At 47.2% G+C, this 15,605-nt stretch overlaps 1 protein-coding gene across 20 annotated transcripts in view; it reads left to right on the forward strand.

Annotated features, from left to right (window-relative positions):
• MYO18A (myosin XVIIIA) overlaps positions 1–15,605 on the forward strand; it is a 143,690-nt gene that overhangs the window by 2,476 nt on the left and 125,609 nt on the right. For all 20 annotated transcript variants that reach the window (XM_083714954.1, XM_083714966.1, XM_083714957.1 and 17 more), the window contains exon 2: positions 6,825–7,918. In XM_083714954.1, the coding sequence (XP_083571080.1) occupies positions 6,917–7,918 (1,002 nt within the window). In that variant the 5' untranslated portion in view covers positions 6,825–6,916. The remainder of the gene's footprint in view (positions 1–6,824; positions 7,919–15,605) is intronic.

Raw genomic sequence — 15,605 nt, forward strand, 5'->3', positions numbered from 1 at the left:
ATATTTTCTGGCTAAGCAGCAGCTGTGAATGGGGTGCATCTTTGCTTTGATGTATGCACAATCTGTGGTTGCCTGGCTTTCTGGGGGATCTGTGCATCTGCCCTGGTATTAGAGGAGGGGCTATAGTTCAATGGTGGATCATATGCTTTGCATGCATTAGGTCTCAGGTTCAGTACCTGGTGGCATCTCCAGTAGGGCTGGAGACAACCCCTTTCTAAAACCCCAGAGAGCTGCTGTCAGTCAGTGTCAACAATACTGAGTTAAATGGATTAATGTTCTGGTTCGTAATAAGACTGTTTCCTAAGTTCCTGTGGTCCTGTCCTGTCCCGTCCAGCATCCCTGCTGTGTCTCAGCCCTGCAGTTTGAAGACTGCTTCTTTTCAGCCCCCCTTTGCTGTTAAGATTGGCAGAGGGGGGCCTTCTTGCTCTTTCCACTGCTCTCTGAGGTTCGGGGGGGGGGGAGCTGGGAGAGAGCACTCTCTGTGGCAGCCCACAAGCTGTGGAATTCCCTCCCCACAGAGTTGCCACTGACATCTTCATTGTACAACTTCCATCAGTTGTCTTATATGAGTTTTAACCTTGTGTTTCTATTGTTGTAACCCACCTTTGGACCTTATGATGAAGACTGAGTAAGAAATGAAGTAAATAATAATGATGGTAATAAATTGTAATAATAATTATTGGTGCTTCCTTTAAAGAACAGCAGCTGCTTGGCATGTCTGTGGGTGCAACAGTTGGGGAAGCACCAGAGTCTTAAGGTTTGCTGTGAGGCATTTAGCCCAAACCTGGACAGGGTTTTTGAGGTGCAATTAGGATAGTTTCCAGGGGAATTGCAGATGTTTGGATTGCAGATGTCAGTTTTCCTCAGTGTACCTGCACTTGGTGCTGGTCCTTTGACTGCGGCTTGCCCTGCTCTATCCAAGACAGGAGGCAGTAAAAGGCTTGGCTTTGTCTTGTATTAGCATTAACAACACCCTTGCAAGGACTAGGCTGTGTCACCTGTCACTTCAGAAGAAGACACCCAAAGCATCTTACCAACTGCTTCGCATGGGAAGAACGTGGGGGCATATGAAGAGCCCTGCTGGATGAGGCCGGTGGCCCAAACAGCCCAGCATCCTCTTCTCTTAGTGACCAGCCAGGTGCCCACATGGGAAGCCCACAAACAGGACCTCAGCACAACAGCACTGCTCTCCCAATTGTGATTACTAGCAGCTGGTCTGGGAAGCATTACTGCCCCTCTTTCATAGTGGAGCTGCCTTATACCAAGGCAGATTATTGGTCCATCTCGCTCAGTACAGTCTCTCACACACTGTCTGACAGCAGCTCTCCTGGGTTTCAGGCAGCAGTTTCAGGAGCCTTCTGCATGCAGAGCAGTTGATCTGCCACTGAACTATGGCCATATTATCCTCTCAGAGTGTAAATTCTAAAATCTGAGCTTTTCAGGGGAGACAAAGGTGACATTTGGAAGAGTATATGCATCTATTGTTATTAATATTCTTATTACTATTATTTTATTTATTTATATCTCACCTTTTCCCCGGACTGGGAATCAAAGTGGCTTACACAAATTAAAATGACACCTCTTTCCTGTGATGTATTAAGGAGCTCTTTTGCTGATAATAATCATGTTTTATACATTTTGCAAGGCAAAACCTGGTGAGTGTACCTGCAAGGTGCGTGTGTTTGCAGGAGTGAATTTGTGGCCTTCACTTCCTTGCAGTTTTTCCATGCATGCTTAAAATATTTAAGGTCTGTAGCAACAAGGAAGGCGGTAAAAGGCCCATGCCTGCCTCCCTTTATGGAGGAGTTACACTGATAACATTCATGTGCACAAAGCACAATGGGCCTCTGGACGGTGAAATTCTGGAAGGTGTTTTTTTACTTCCTCTACTGTGCTGTTTGCGTTTTATAAACAGGACTGTATAAAATAATGCAAGAGGGTTACATTCAGCAAATATACATGAGGTTATTGTAATTCACCTTTATTTATCTTCGGAGGGGCTGTGGGAGAGAATGCCTGCTTTGTATGCACCAGGTTCTAGGTTCAGTCCGTGGCATCTCTGATTTAAAAAATAACAATCCAGTAGCAACTGATGGAAAAGACCCTGTCTCTCTGCCTGACATCCCAGAGAGCTGCTGCCAGTCAGAGCACATAGCTTCTTATACAATCTCACCTGGTATAAGGTACCTTCCGTGTTATGTTTGATTTATATCCTACCCTTCTGTTTTGAGGCAGCTGGCAATTTAGCAACGGAGGCTATTTTAGAGTTGCTTAGTTCTGGCTTCTGAAAGTGTAAAGAACGATGCTTTCTGGGGTGGGCGGAGAAAACATATGGAGAAAATTGAGTCCTGCTTCTGTAATGTTCACACAGACAGTTTAGAGAGGAGTACATAACCCTTTTTCTTCCTTCCTCTGTCAGACTCCTTTCTGTATGAATGCAATGGGAGCTGGAGAGCATTACACCGGTCAGTGGTGTAGTGGTTAGAGTGCTGGACGAGGACCTGGGAGGCCAAAGTTCAAATCACCCTATTCAGCCCTGAAGCCCACTGGGTGTGATCCTGGGCCAGTTGCTGTCTCCCTCAGCCTGGGTTGTGAGGGGGAGAGCCATGTACACCACCTTGAGCTCCTTTCCAATAAATAAATAAATAGAAAGACTTTTCAAGCAGGCCAGTTAAACAGAAGCAGCTGCTCACGTGAGTGAGGCCCCACTTGGGCTGCAACATTGAGCCATCTTACAGAACACCCTGTGCCCATCTATACAACAAAATCCATCAGTTGCTAGAAATGTAACTTCATGGGCTTAATCTATGCCAGGTAAAGAAAACCAAGTTGGGTTCTCCTTTTATAAAAGCCTGATCATGACAAGTGAGCAGCAGAGTCGAGAGGCTGACCAAACCACTTCTTCCCTCCCCTGTCACAAGACATGCAGGCGATTCTTTGGTGGGGCAGGTTCTGGGCATCATCTGACGTGATACGTTGGTATACTGCCTGAGCGTTAACCTTTATACAGCTGTGGTTTTAGGAGTTTTCTTTGTGTTCCGTCGAGCTGACTTAACCTCTTCTGCTCCTGCTGCGTCATAACATACCTTGCATGCTTGTTCACCAAGTGGGTGTGACCTGGACTCCCGAATCAGGGAAAGCGAGTTTTAGCCGTGGGGCGTGTGGAATGTGGGTTTATCCTGCTCTCCCTGGCAGAGCTTGTCTCAGCCATTTATTTTCTCCTGTGTAGCCTCAGCCTCAGCATAGCATTTTCTCAAGGAGCTTCCCTGGCTTTGCCAGAGCAGGTATTGCTCCTCAGGCCTGGGCATATAACAGCAAGTTAAGGAATGTGCACAGACCATGAATTTAAAGTACATTTAATGCACATCCCAAAGAATCTTGGGAACTCTAGATTTTAAGGGTGTTGGGAACTGTAGCTCTGTGAGGAGTGAAACTACAGTTCCCAGGATTATTTGAGGGGCACAGTAATCTGCTTTAAAGCTACTAGTGTGTACAGTCAAGGTACGCAGACCTTGAACTGGCCTCGCTGGAGAGGGTGGAGTCCTCCTGGTGTGTAAATACTAGTAAATCCTCCAGCTTTTCTCACCTGCTTGGAGGGCTGGCACCCTTCACTTCGTGAAGGTGGCCTCTCAGTGGGTTAGCTTTGCTTTTTTTGACTTCCTCAGCCAAGGGTGTCAAACCCAGGTGGGGGCCTGCTCCAGGGACGATTTTGGCTTTTGCTGATGAGCCAGAACCAAACTAGATGGCTTTTTGAAGGCACTGCAGGCTTCTATTTAGCCCTGTTTGTGAGGTGCTGCCTTATCTCTCGAGCCGGTCACACTGTGTGCACATGCCAAGCTATGTGCGGGCTGGTTGTTCTGCCTGCTGTTAGGAGGTTCCAGTGTCCAGGAAGGAGGCCTTAGAACTGTGATGTTGCTGTTTTGGGGTGGGGGAGAGGGGGGATATGCAAGTAAACTTGCAATAAGCTGGGCTAGATCAAAGGTCTGCTGGCCCAGCCTTGTGTTTGTTGATGGTGGCCTTACACAGGGCCAGCCCTTCCATTAGGAGCAGATCCTGGGGCAGGAAGGGATCACCATCATCACCATCAACCCCCCTTGATCAGACTCCTCTGTTGGAGGTTGTGTGCTAAAATACACTCAAGAGGGTGGAAGATGCTGTTGCATTTCTGGTGTTGAAATATGATTCAGCTGCTTCTGCCAATGGAATGGGGTGGAGGTGGTGCCATCTTAACCTTCCCTCAGGCAACATGCCGTATAGCCAAGTCAGACCAGTGGGCCACCTAGCTCAGTCTTGTCTACCCTGACTGGCAGTGGCTCTCCATGGTTTCAGGCAAGCCGTCTCTCCCAGCCCTACCCAACCTGTGACCTTCTACACTCAAAGCAGATATTCCACCATGAGCTGCAGCTCTTCCCATAAAAATACAGTTCCCAGTCTTCATGGTTCTGAATAAAGGGCTGATTTAAATAAAAACACAGGAAGCTGCCGTATACTGTACTGAGTCAGACCATTTAGTCCATCTAGTTATGTTTATTTACACTGATTGGCAACAGTTCTCCAGGGTCTCACATGAGGGATCTATCTCTCCCAGCCCTACTTGGAGATGTTACCAAGGTCTGGACCTGGGACCTCCTGTACTCTGCTACTGAGCTACAAAGCTTTTCAGTGGGTTTACTCTGATTGAAACAGCAGTGGGCTCCTTTTTCGCTGTAACAATTGTGCCCTAGTTTTAATGGCTACAGTGAGGAACTTGGCTGTACTGTATTTCTGTGATCTTAGGGTTGGAGCCTTAACCATTGAAATCGAAACATAATTTATCCAAGATCCTCAAGTCTGCCACTCCTTATCTGTATGCTGGTTTGGAAGCAATTTATACTTGTTGTGTGGATGTAGCTTTAGGGGTGCCCATGGGCGTAGCCAGGGGGAGCAGGGGGACAGTTGCACCCCTGGATCAAGTAAAACAATAAAAATATTTAACTGACCAATCACGTCGGTTCTGCCCCCCATGTCCTAACCCCCCCTAAAATCCTGGCTACACCCATGGGGGTGCAGCTCTGAGATGGAAATGCTCATGCGTGGCATCTCTTGAACAATCTGGGGTTTTAATTCAATTGAATGGTTATAGATGAGATTCACAGGAGACTTTCAATCCTGCCTTAAATGCTTCTTCTTAAGGGTCTCTGGTCCCAAATAGAGATGTGAAGGCCTGGAAAAAACCCATGGATAACCCTCAATTTTTTCTTCCAGTCCGCCCTCCCCAGAATCTTTACATCTGTACAATCAAGCCTGTCTGGGAGGGAGAGAATACCAGCAGGGGGGTGGGGTGTTAGGCCTGTCTCCTCTTCCTAGCAGGAGGTTGCATAGCTGCAAAAATGCTGCTGCAACAGATGTGGCCATTCTCTTCCTCCCACTCCACCCCAACTAAAAGGTTCATGTGCTGTAGAGCTAGAGTGGTCTCTTGCTGGCATGGCCCGCAGGGAGCGTCTTCATAGCCCTGACCACTTCGGCTCAGGGTGCATTTGGGCAAAAGAGCTCCCAAGCTCTGCCGGAGAAATGCAGAGGCGTCTGACCCCTAGAAAATCCCAGGCTGGCAGGGCTTTCCCTTGGCCTCAGAAGGGCCTCTTTTTCCTCAACAAGGGCCCATTTGTGAGCATGCGGTAACTCCTCAGAATGGCCTGCTTAGAACAGAGCCCCAAACCCACAAAACACTCTTGGATTTTCAGAGGTACCGTATTTTTCGCTCTATAAGATGCACCAGACCACAAGACACACCTAGTTTTTGAAGGAGGAAAACAAGAAAAAAAATATTCTGAATCTCAGAAGCCAGAACAGCAAGAGGGATCACTGCGCAGTGAAAGCAGCAATCCCTCTTGCTGTTCTGGCTTCTGGGATAGCTGCGCAGCCTGCATTCGCTCCATAAGATGCACACACATTTCCCCTTACTTTTTAGGAGGGAAAAAGTGAGTCTTATAGAGCAAAAAATATGGTATTTCATAAGGGCAGAATGACCCTTGACAATTGGGAAAAGCCTCTTTTTTAAAATAGCCAGGAATGGTGTTCTGCTGAAATAGCTTATAAACCATGTCCCTAAACTATGAAGGTTCTCTTGAATATCACCCACCTACCCACACCCACCAGTGTGTGTGGCATCATCCAGTGTGGTAGGATGGCTGGACTGTTCATGCTGGACGGGTTAGGGAAATTGACTCTTAGCTAGCTGTAAAGCCCTCTGGGCAGCCTTCAGCAAGTTACTTTCGGCCAACCCCACAGGGTGGTTCTGAGCACAAAGCACCACTCTTTTCAGAGGAAGGGAGGGGTGACGGCATCAACTCAGAGGTTTGAGGGGTGTTAGTGAACCAGGAGAAGACTTTCTTTGGCAGCTCCTAAGTTGTGGAATTCCCCCTTCACAGAGGTCTGTCTGGCTTCTTCACAATGTTCAGCAAATACTGACACCTCTTTACCCTGATCTTTGAACACCTGAGATGTGTGTTTTCAGGGCCCGCTCTGTTCCTGTGTCTGTGATCTGAATTACAGATTACATAATTAATTCTGAATTTTAAATTGTTGTAACCCACCCTGGGATGTGCTGCTGAGCAGTGCCTAATAAATTTAGTAGCAATAATAATAACAGTAACAACTGATGATATACCAAAGCTGAATCAACAGCTTTGCCTAGCTGCCAAAATTGTATCTCATGTTCCATGTGTGTTTCATCCATGTAATTAGAACATTGTGCACTTTAATATTCTCCTACAAAGATCTATGTTAATAGCACAAAAATATCTTTTAATATAGTTTTTAACACACATTTTTGTGTTTTTTCACAGGGACGCTGGCAGGACCAAGAATTTGGAGCCGTGGGCTGTCAGATCCTGTCTGTTGTTGAACCTGGGGCACCTCCCAGGGTTAATCTCCCATCATGTTTCACCTGATGAAAAAGGACAGAGATGGGTCCCGAAGGGAGAAGAAAGAGAAGAAGGAGAAGAAGGAGCGGATGTCGGCTGCCGAGCTGAAGAGCCTGGAGGAGATGAGTATGCGCCGGGGCTTTTTCAACCTCAACCGCTCCTCCAAGAGGGATGCAAAGAACCGGCTGGAGATCTCCAACCCCATCCCTATCAAGGTGGCCAGCGGCTCTGACCTTCACCTGACTGACATCGACTCAGACAGCAACCGGGGGAGCGTGATCCTTGATTCCGGTCATCTCAGCACAGCCAGCTCCAGCGACGACCTCAAGGTGGATGACGGCAACTTCAAGGGGTCCGTGCTGCAGCGGGCAGCCAAGTTCGGCTCTCTGGCCAAGCAGAACTCGCAGATGATCGTCAAGAGGTTCTCCTTCTCGCAGAAAAGCCGCGATGAAAGCACCTCGGAGACATCCACCCCTTCCGAGCACTCGGCTGCCCCTTCCCCGCAGGTGGAGATGCGGACGCTGGAGATGCAGCTGGCCAAGCAAGCTGTACCACCTGGGCCCCCACGCGTCCCTTCTGCCTCACGGACCAGGCTGCCCGAGGTGGTCAGCAAGCGGTTCCCCGCTGAGCTGAAGCTCCCCGTGGTGGTTCCCCCTCAGCCCCCCGTGCCCAGGCAACTGGAGCTGCAGCGGCGCAACACCGGCGACTTTGGCTTCTCGCTGCGCCGCACCACCATGCTGGACAGGGCTGCTGACGGGCAGGTGTACAGGCGGGTAGTGCACTTCGCCGAACCGGGTGCCGGGACCAAAGACCTGGCCCTTGGCTTGGTGCCAGGTGACCGGCTGGTGGAGATCAATGGGCGCAACGTGGAAAACAAGTCCCGGGATGAGATTGTGGAGATGATCCGGCAGTCGGGGGAGACAGTACGCCTGAAAGTGCAGCCCATCCTAGAGCTGAGTGAGCTGAGCCACTGCTGGCTGAGGAGCGGGGAGGGCCTTCACCAAGCAGCCTTTGATGTAAGTAGCTGCTCCACTTTGGGCCCAAGTAGGGTGTGTGCGCTCACACTGGTGGTACACAAGGGCATTCTTGGCAGCATCCCGTGTCTTGTCTATCCGACGCAGGTACCTGTGTAAGGACACACTTCACACTGTGCATAGTTATGGAATTTACTGCTGCAATATGTGCTGATGCCACCAACTTGGATGGCTTTAAAAAGGAAATAGGGTAAATTCATGAAGGATATGCCTGTCAGTGGCTACTAGCCAGGATGGGTTTGCTCTGCCCCCGGTGTTGGAAGCACTGTGCCTCTGAAAGCATAAGTGGGGAGAGTTGCTCTTGTGCTCAGGTTCTGTTTTTGGGCTTCCTGTAACGGGCATCTAGTTGGCCACTGTGAGAACAGGATGCTGGACTAGAGGGGCCCCCTTTGGCCTGATCCAGCAGCCAGGGTCTCTTCTGATGTTCTTACGTTAATGGGTTTTGTTCTGTCATTGGTGTCTGGAGCAGGATGATCATGATCATAGACTCAAGCCACGGATTGGCTGTTGTGGTTTTGACCCCGTTGCTTATTTTGTGTGGAAGAGGAAGGGGCATGCGGTGCTTATATTAGTGCTATAGGGCCTGCAGAGAAGCAAAATTTCCCTTCTGGGTGGTTAGAGGAATGTGGGATAGGTTAGGAGAGAAATGTATCTTTCTTCAAGTATCGCAAAGGATGGTGATGGTGGTTGGGAGGAAACAATAATTTATCATTTAATAATACACATTTTCACAGTACTTTTCAAGTGTTCAGTTCATAATCCTGTGACACATATCTTCTGTAGGGAATATTTGGCTGTGGTTTAAATTGGGATCTTCCCAGCTTCTAATCTTGACCGTGTGTGTGTGTGTGTGTGTGTGTGTGCGTGCGCACTTTGTGGATCTTCTGAAATATTTAAAGGCTGAGGATGCTTCAGGAAAGTTTTCGTAGGCAAAAGTGGAAATGGCCCTGGAACATTAGTTCTATCTGAAACAGTTATTGTGCAGATGAAATTATCGGTGTTTTAAGAACACTTGTGGCAGAAGATGAGGGCTAAGCCCAGATTGTTGTGTGACTTTCCCCACCAGATGGTGTGTGCCTATCCTTCTGCTTATAGTTTTGATTTTGCGCCTAGGGTGGCAGTGGCAGTGGAGAACATAACATTAATTTCGTGTGTTTGTTTGGACTTTCTGTTCTACACATCAGCTACAGTTTGTGCAATTTGGGGACATCACTTGTTCATTCAGACATTACTATTTATTTTTCTCTTTGTGGCAAATGACCTTCAAGGTACGTCTTTTTCTGCTTGAGCTAATCTACCTTTTAAGGCATTAAGTTTAACTTACTGGTACAGGTTTTGTTTTGTTATTGCTGCTTTACAAAATGGGGGTGGTGACTGTGGTCCTGCTGTTGCTGTGTTGATCCTTCCTGTGAACTCAGTTGCCCCGTGTGAGCATTGCCCCACTGAAGGATTATTGGTGTATGTGTATGTGTATAAGAGAGAGAGAGAAGTTGTGGGGCAAGGATCTTTTATAACTAGCAATAAAGACTTTAAGAGTACCTGTGAAGAGGGATTAGCAGAAGCATAATGGGCAGGTGACCCATATTCTCTTGGCTGCTTGCAGAAACCTCTGTTAGTGACTTTGAGCTGGCTTGAGTGGGGTGTGTGTGTGTGTGTGTTTGTGTTTGTACCAATGGGGTCATTTTAAATCTCATCAAAACCCCTGAAGGCCCCTGCGAGAGTTAAGTCTGCTGCATGGCACAGAGAAGCTCATTGCATTCCCTCGGCCTGTCTCCAAACGGAAGGAAACACATGGTGTTTACAGCTCTCAAGTCAAGCGTGCAGTTGGGGCTGCTAAAAATTGGATGCCCGGTAAGCTGCCAATCGGGCTGATGGCCCAGGTGGTGGCAGGAAGTGTTATGAATATGAGGCATAAGTGGAAACTGGCAGGGCCTCTGAAGTCTCCTTAAGAGGGGAGGAAGTCTTCCCTGAGATCAGTAAGAGTGGAGGAGGCCAGATGTGTCTGGGGCACAGCTGCATGTGCTTGGCAAGCAGCCTGGGTCATCATGGTAGCCATATGTGCCCTCCACTCTCCCCCTGGGTGCAGTTCTGGGTGCTTATGTTGGAAGATTCAGGACAGATAAAAGAAAATACTTCTTCCCGCAGCACATAGTTAAATTTGGAACTCACTCCAAATGGTGGTGATGTCCACCAACCTGGATGGCTTTTAAGGCTGGGCGATATCTGATTTTCAACATCACGATATATCACCAGCTAAATATCACAGTATATATCTATGGCGGTGGAGGGCCTTGCTGGGCCTCCCTGCGGTGGCAGAGGGTCCCGCTGTACCTCCCCACAGTGGTGGAGGGTGCGCCGCTCTTCCCCGCAGCAGCAGAGGGTCTTGAAGAGGCTCCCTGTTAAGGGCCTTAAAATGTAAAGTAGTAGTAGATTTAATAAAAATATTAAATAAACTTCCATATAATATATTTTCAACTAGATGGGTGGGGTATAAATAATAAATTATTATTATTATTAAAGTTATTTACTAGTCATTTTGCATCTGCTTCCTCACTCAGAGGTCTAAGTGCAATATATGCATGCCTAAGCCCCCTTGAGTTCAACTAAACTTACTTCTAATTTCCTGGAGGTAAGCCCCCCTCATTGAATTCAGTAGGGCTTGCTTGTGAATAGACACACATTTGCTTGCGCTGCTTACCAAAAAACACCCTCTCCATAATTCTCACGTAGTACCCAACCTGCCTTTTCAGCATAAAGTAGCCAGCTAAGTCTTCTCCCCTCCATCTCCCCCCACAGAAGGGCCCCCCACAAAGCCTACTAATCTTTCCCTTTTTATCAAAGGGAGGGAGGGCAAGTAAACAAAAAGATAGTCTCCTTTAAATAAAGAAATAAAACTCTTCCTTTTTGATATGGAGGAAAGCTATTCAGGGTGAACCAGCAACATAAAACACCACCAGAAAATAAAAATAAAAACTCTCCCCCCTTTTTTTTCTAAAAGAAAGAAGAAAGAAGTGCTTTCTAGTTCTTTGCTTGCGTTTCCGCTGGATCCTTGATTGTCGTTCAACAGTATATTGTCTTGTTGAAACACTTATCACGATGTTATTTCAATACCGGTATTCAACAGTGTGAAAATTTATTGCACAGCCCTAATGGCTTTGAAAGAGGATTGGACAAATTCATGGAGGAGATGGCTGTCAGTGGCTGCTATCCACAATGGCTGTGCTCTTCCTGCATGGCTGGAGGCAGCCATGCTTCTGAATCCCAGTTGCTAGAAACGGCAGGAGGGGAGAGGGCTCTGTTGCTCGAATCCTGCTTGTGGGTTTCCCATGGAGGCATCTGGGTGGCCACTGTGACAACAGGATGCTGGACTAGATGAACCACTGGCCTCATCCAGCAGATACTTCTGATCTTCATATGTTATATTTTTATTCTGGAACTGTGTGTATGTCCACATGCAGATGTGGAATGCAGTATCTCACAGGAAGATTGGTATCCTGCGAATGTGTTGTCTATTAATGAAATAACAATAATTACTAGCCACTGATGAGGCTTCTTTAGGTGCCACTTCAGCTTGTTCAATAGGAGGAGAGCATCAAGCTGTCTGGCTGCTGCTGGGAGTTCTTTCGGAAGAGGGTGCCTCCGTGAGAACGTCTTCCAACAGATCTGGATATACGAGCTGCTCACCTCCTTGTTATTACATGCCAACCTCTATGCAGCTGCTATGTTTCTTCATTTTCCTTGTAGAAGTTGAGAGCTAATAGGAATAAATAGATAGATAAAGAGAGAGAAGAGAACATGCAGCTCAACTTTCTTGGGGCATTAGTCCTGGATTCCTACTTCCTCCCCTTCATGAAGCAGAAATGCAAACCAGGATGGTGAATACCAGCAGAGCTCTGAGGCTGCCCTGGATCAACCAGGGAAGACCTTGAAAGCAAATCCCGGAAGTGTGAATGCAAAGTTCAGAATGCAGCAGCAAGCATTTCAGTAGGATGGTTAGGCTTACGTGAGCTTCTCTTTCAGTCAGTAATAGGATTTTTGTTGGCTGTTCCCCACAAGGCTCCAGTTAACTGCATTTCCCCTCCTGCTACAGAATCTTGCGAAGGGATCTTTTAGCTTAAAGTTGTAGACAGGTACTTTCCTGCTGGCCTATGGTGGGTAGGAATGGCTTCCAAGCAACTTGAAAAAGTTGATTTTTCTTCTCAAACATGGTCGACGTAAACAGCTTTGGAAAGGTAGGCAGGCTAGTTAAAAAAAATAAACAAGTAGCGGGCTAGTGTCTTTTGCAGACCTATTTTCATTATAAGTCCTCTTACACCTCTGTAGCAGTCATGGCTTCCTCCAAAGAACCCTGGGAGCAGTAGTCTGCAAAGAGTGCTGTGGATTGTCACTCTGTGAGGGTCTCCTGACACCTCTCAGCATCCTTAACAAACTACAGTTCCCAGCATTCTCTGAGGGATGCCATGACCACCAGTGGTATAAAAGTGCTTTAAATGTATGTTTTGGGGGGTGACCTGCATCTCCCTTAATAGGTAGGTTACAGTCTGCATCAGGCCTGCCTCTTCCTTCCAAGCCCTTTTTGCCTTTCCTGCCAGTCAGTCAACCCCCCATCAGCTTTCTCTTGGCTTTGTTGTGGCTGTGGGAGCCCCAGTTACCCCTGCTAAGATTTCCCATACCTCAGGTAAGCTCCTGTAAGGAGTAGCATAAGGAGCATTGTAAAGGAACCAGTCAGTCATGTTAAGATCATTATGGAGCCAGATTGTTTGTATGAACATGCCCTTGTTGTCTGGAAACAAATTGAGTGTTGACTTTAGCTCCCAAAGGGCTCCTTGGCTTTCTCCTGTCTGGAGGGAGAAAAAGCTGTGATGCCCAAGCCTCTTTCTTTTTAGACTGTGCTCTTCCTCTCCTTCCTTCTCCCTAGACCCTTTCCCTACAAGCTGTTCACTGATTCTGTGTTTCAGGGATCCCAGCACGGGAAAAGTACATTTGGAAGCAGCCGGCAGTTCCTTGCTGGGCTTGTCTTGCTGATGTTTGAGCTTGTTTCTCTGCACAGGGCTCTGGGGAACCAAATTAATTTGGAGTTGGGTGAACACGTTAGGTGCCTGCAGAGCATTTCAAAAGGCTTATGGAGAAGTTTTAAGAAAAGGATATAATTGCTCCTCCCTCGCCTCCCCTTTCCTTGGTGCTTTTATGGGTTATTGTTGTTTAATTTCTTATTTTATCTGTTATGTTTGTTTAATAGTGGAGCAAGACTTTATTTTGATGTATTTATTACTGGGGTTGTTAATTTTGATTTAGTTCAGTACTGGTTCTGTGTTAAGCCTATATTATTTGTAAGATTGAATTTATGCAATGTTGATTTTTTTCCTTGATTTATATTTTTTGTAACCCCCCCTCCCTCCTTGTGTATTTTAATAAGTTAGTGTTTTCTGTGAGTTGCCTTGCACACTGTTTATTGTGGAAAAGGTGACATTTTCTTTATCTGCACTTTTTATAAAACACTATATAAATGGAAGAAAGGCAGGGTGTGAATTGAATAGATTAGGGAACGAACACCAGGCTTTAGGATTCTGTTTTCCCTAATGCTTCTCCTTGCCTCAGCAGTTGTAAGCAAGCATAATAACTCTTGTTAGGGGGGGCTGCTGTTGTGGGCAGCAGATGTGTATGTACGCATTGGGTGGAGGGCCAATAGCTCAGTCGAAGAGCACCTGCTTTGCTTGCAGAAGGTACCAGGTTCAATCCCTGGCCTCTCCAGGGAGGGATGGGAGAGATTCTCACCTAAAACTCTGGAGAGCTGCTGCCAGCCAGTGTCGGCAACACTGAGCTAGATGGGCCAATGATCCAATAAAGCATAAGGCAGCTTCTTGTGTAATATTTGTGTGTTTGTGTATTTAGAGTATATGAGAAAGAGATAGAAAATGGATTCCTGCCTGGTGTCAGGTGAGTGGCACCTGAGCTTCTTGTGGTCAGTGATGCTTAATCCATTTGGGAGTCTTGAGTCTCAAAGGCCCCAGGAAAAGCTAGACACACACACACAGAGTTGAAATGTGAATTTCCTTCCTCCTGTGTCCAGAAGGGCAGCATTCACAAGGAGGTGATTTAATTACTGTTTGATTTTATACCAATGTTATATATTTGATGTTAGCCGCCCTGAGCCCGGCTTTGGCTGGGGAGAGCGGGATATAAATAAAAGTTTTTAATTATTATTATACCTTCCATGCAGAACGTGTGCTTTGCAAATTGGGGGTGCTGGGCAGTTCTGCTGTCTCTCCTCCCAACTCTTGCTCCTTTTTTCTGGAACATGGTAGGCTGATGATGAACAGCACCTGCCTTTATTGAGATGATGAGGTCAGCCACTGGGAAACAATGTACAGCACTCGTGAGCATGACAGCCGCCTACCCCGTCCTCCACTAACAAAGCAGTTCTGCAGAGGACACAGGCGCTTGTTGTGTGGAGGGATGGAGGAGGAGCAGGAATACTCTGCACAAGAGGGCAATGCAGCCTCCCAAGGTTTGGCATGCCTGCCCCCCCTCTCTTTCTCCCCCCTCTCCCTCCCTCTTCCCACCCCACTCCATTACCTTCCAGCTCACTGAAGCACTGCTGCATAACTGCAGGCAACAGGCGTCCCTTTGTCCTGGCCATAGGCAGCCACCCTGAAAGAGGGCTCTTTGTCATTTTTCCATCTCATCATCTTATTGACCCCACTGACAGAATGGTTGGGATCCTCCAGTAAGTGGACAGCTCTGTAGTGAACCGTCATGGACTATGCCACTTCAGAGTACAGGTGGAGGTGTCACTCCCACTTCCCCCCATTTTATAAAAATCTCTGCAAGCAACAAACTTGTTAGGATCAGGCCCAACTCACTCTTCCACCCATACATTGCAAGCACGGGGCTTCCCTCAAAGAGTCCTGGGAACTATAGTTGGTCAAGCATTCTGGGAATTGTAGTTCTGAGGGGTAAATTACAGTTCCCGTAATTATTTTGGGGGCAGGGCGGAAATCCATGTGCTTTCAATATATGGTGTGGATATGAAAAAAGTTGTTGGAAAGGAGTGGACCGTCCTTCATTGGAAGTTTCTAAACAAAAGTTGAATGGCCATGTGGCAGGGATTCTTTAGCTGTAATTCCTGCATTGCAGGGGGTGAGACTAGATGGCTGCTGAGATCCCTTCCAACTCTACAATTCTGTGATTCTAATTACTTTTTTTAAAACCATTGGAAGATTTGGAAATGCCTTACCTCCTATAGGCATCTGTTTGGGAATTGCCGTATACCAGCGTTTGGGAATTATGCACTGCTCTCTCTGTTCATTTATCTAACTTTATGGGTGCTTGGGATCTGATCAGCCGTGAGAATAATGCTGTGTGTGTGTGTGTGTGTGTGTGTGTGTGTGTGTGTGTGTTTTCATATCCTGATTGGAACTATCCTTCTGGGCCCATGGAGTGTGTGGAAGAGGCCTCACCATTGCCTCTTGTTGGGTGTAGTTCTTCAGGAGATTTTGCTTCCCCTCTTGGCAAACGAATTGTGCCCTCTAATGTGGCAAGGAGCAGTGAGCCGGAAGCATTGCCAGTGCTTGGGTGGCTTACTCACAGTCTGGATGGCTGGTTTGTCAAGGGTGAGTTGGAGCTGAGCAATGACTTCCTGGCCCTAGTCCAGCTGTCTTTTCCCTCC

The sequence above is a fragment of the Podarcis gaigeae genome (assembly GCF_964106915.1).
Source record: "Podarcis gaigeae genome assembly, chromosome: 15".
Classification (NCBI taxonomy): Eukaryota; Metazoa; Chordata; class Lepidosauria; order Squamata; family Lacertidae; genus Podarcis; species Podarcis gaigeae.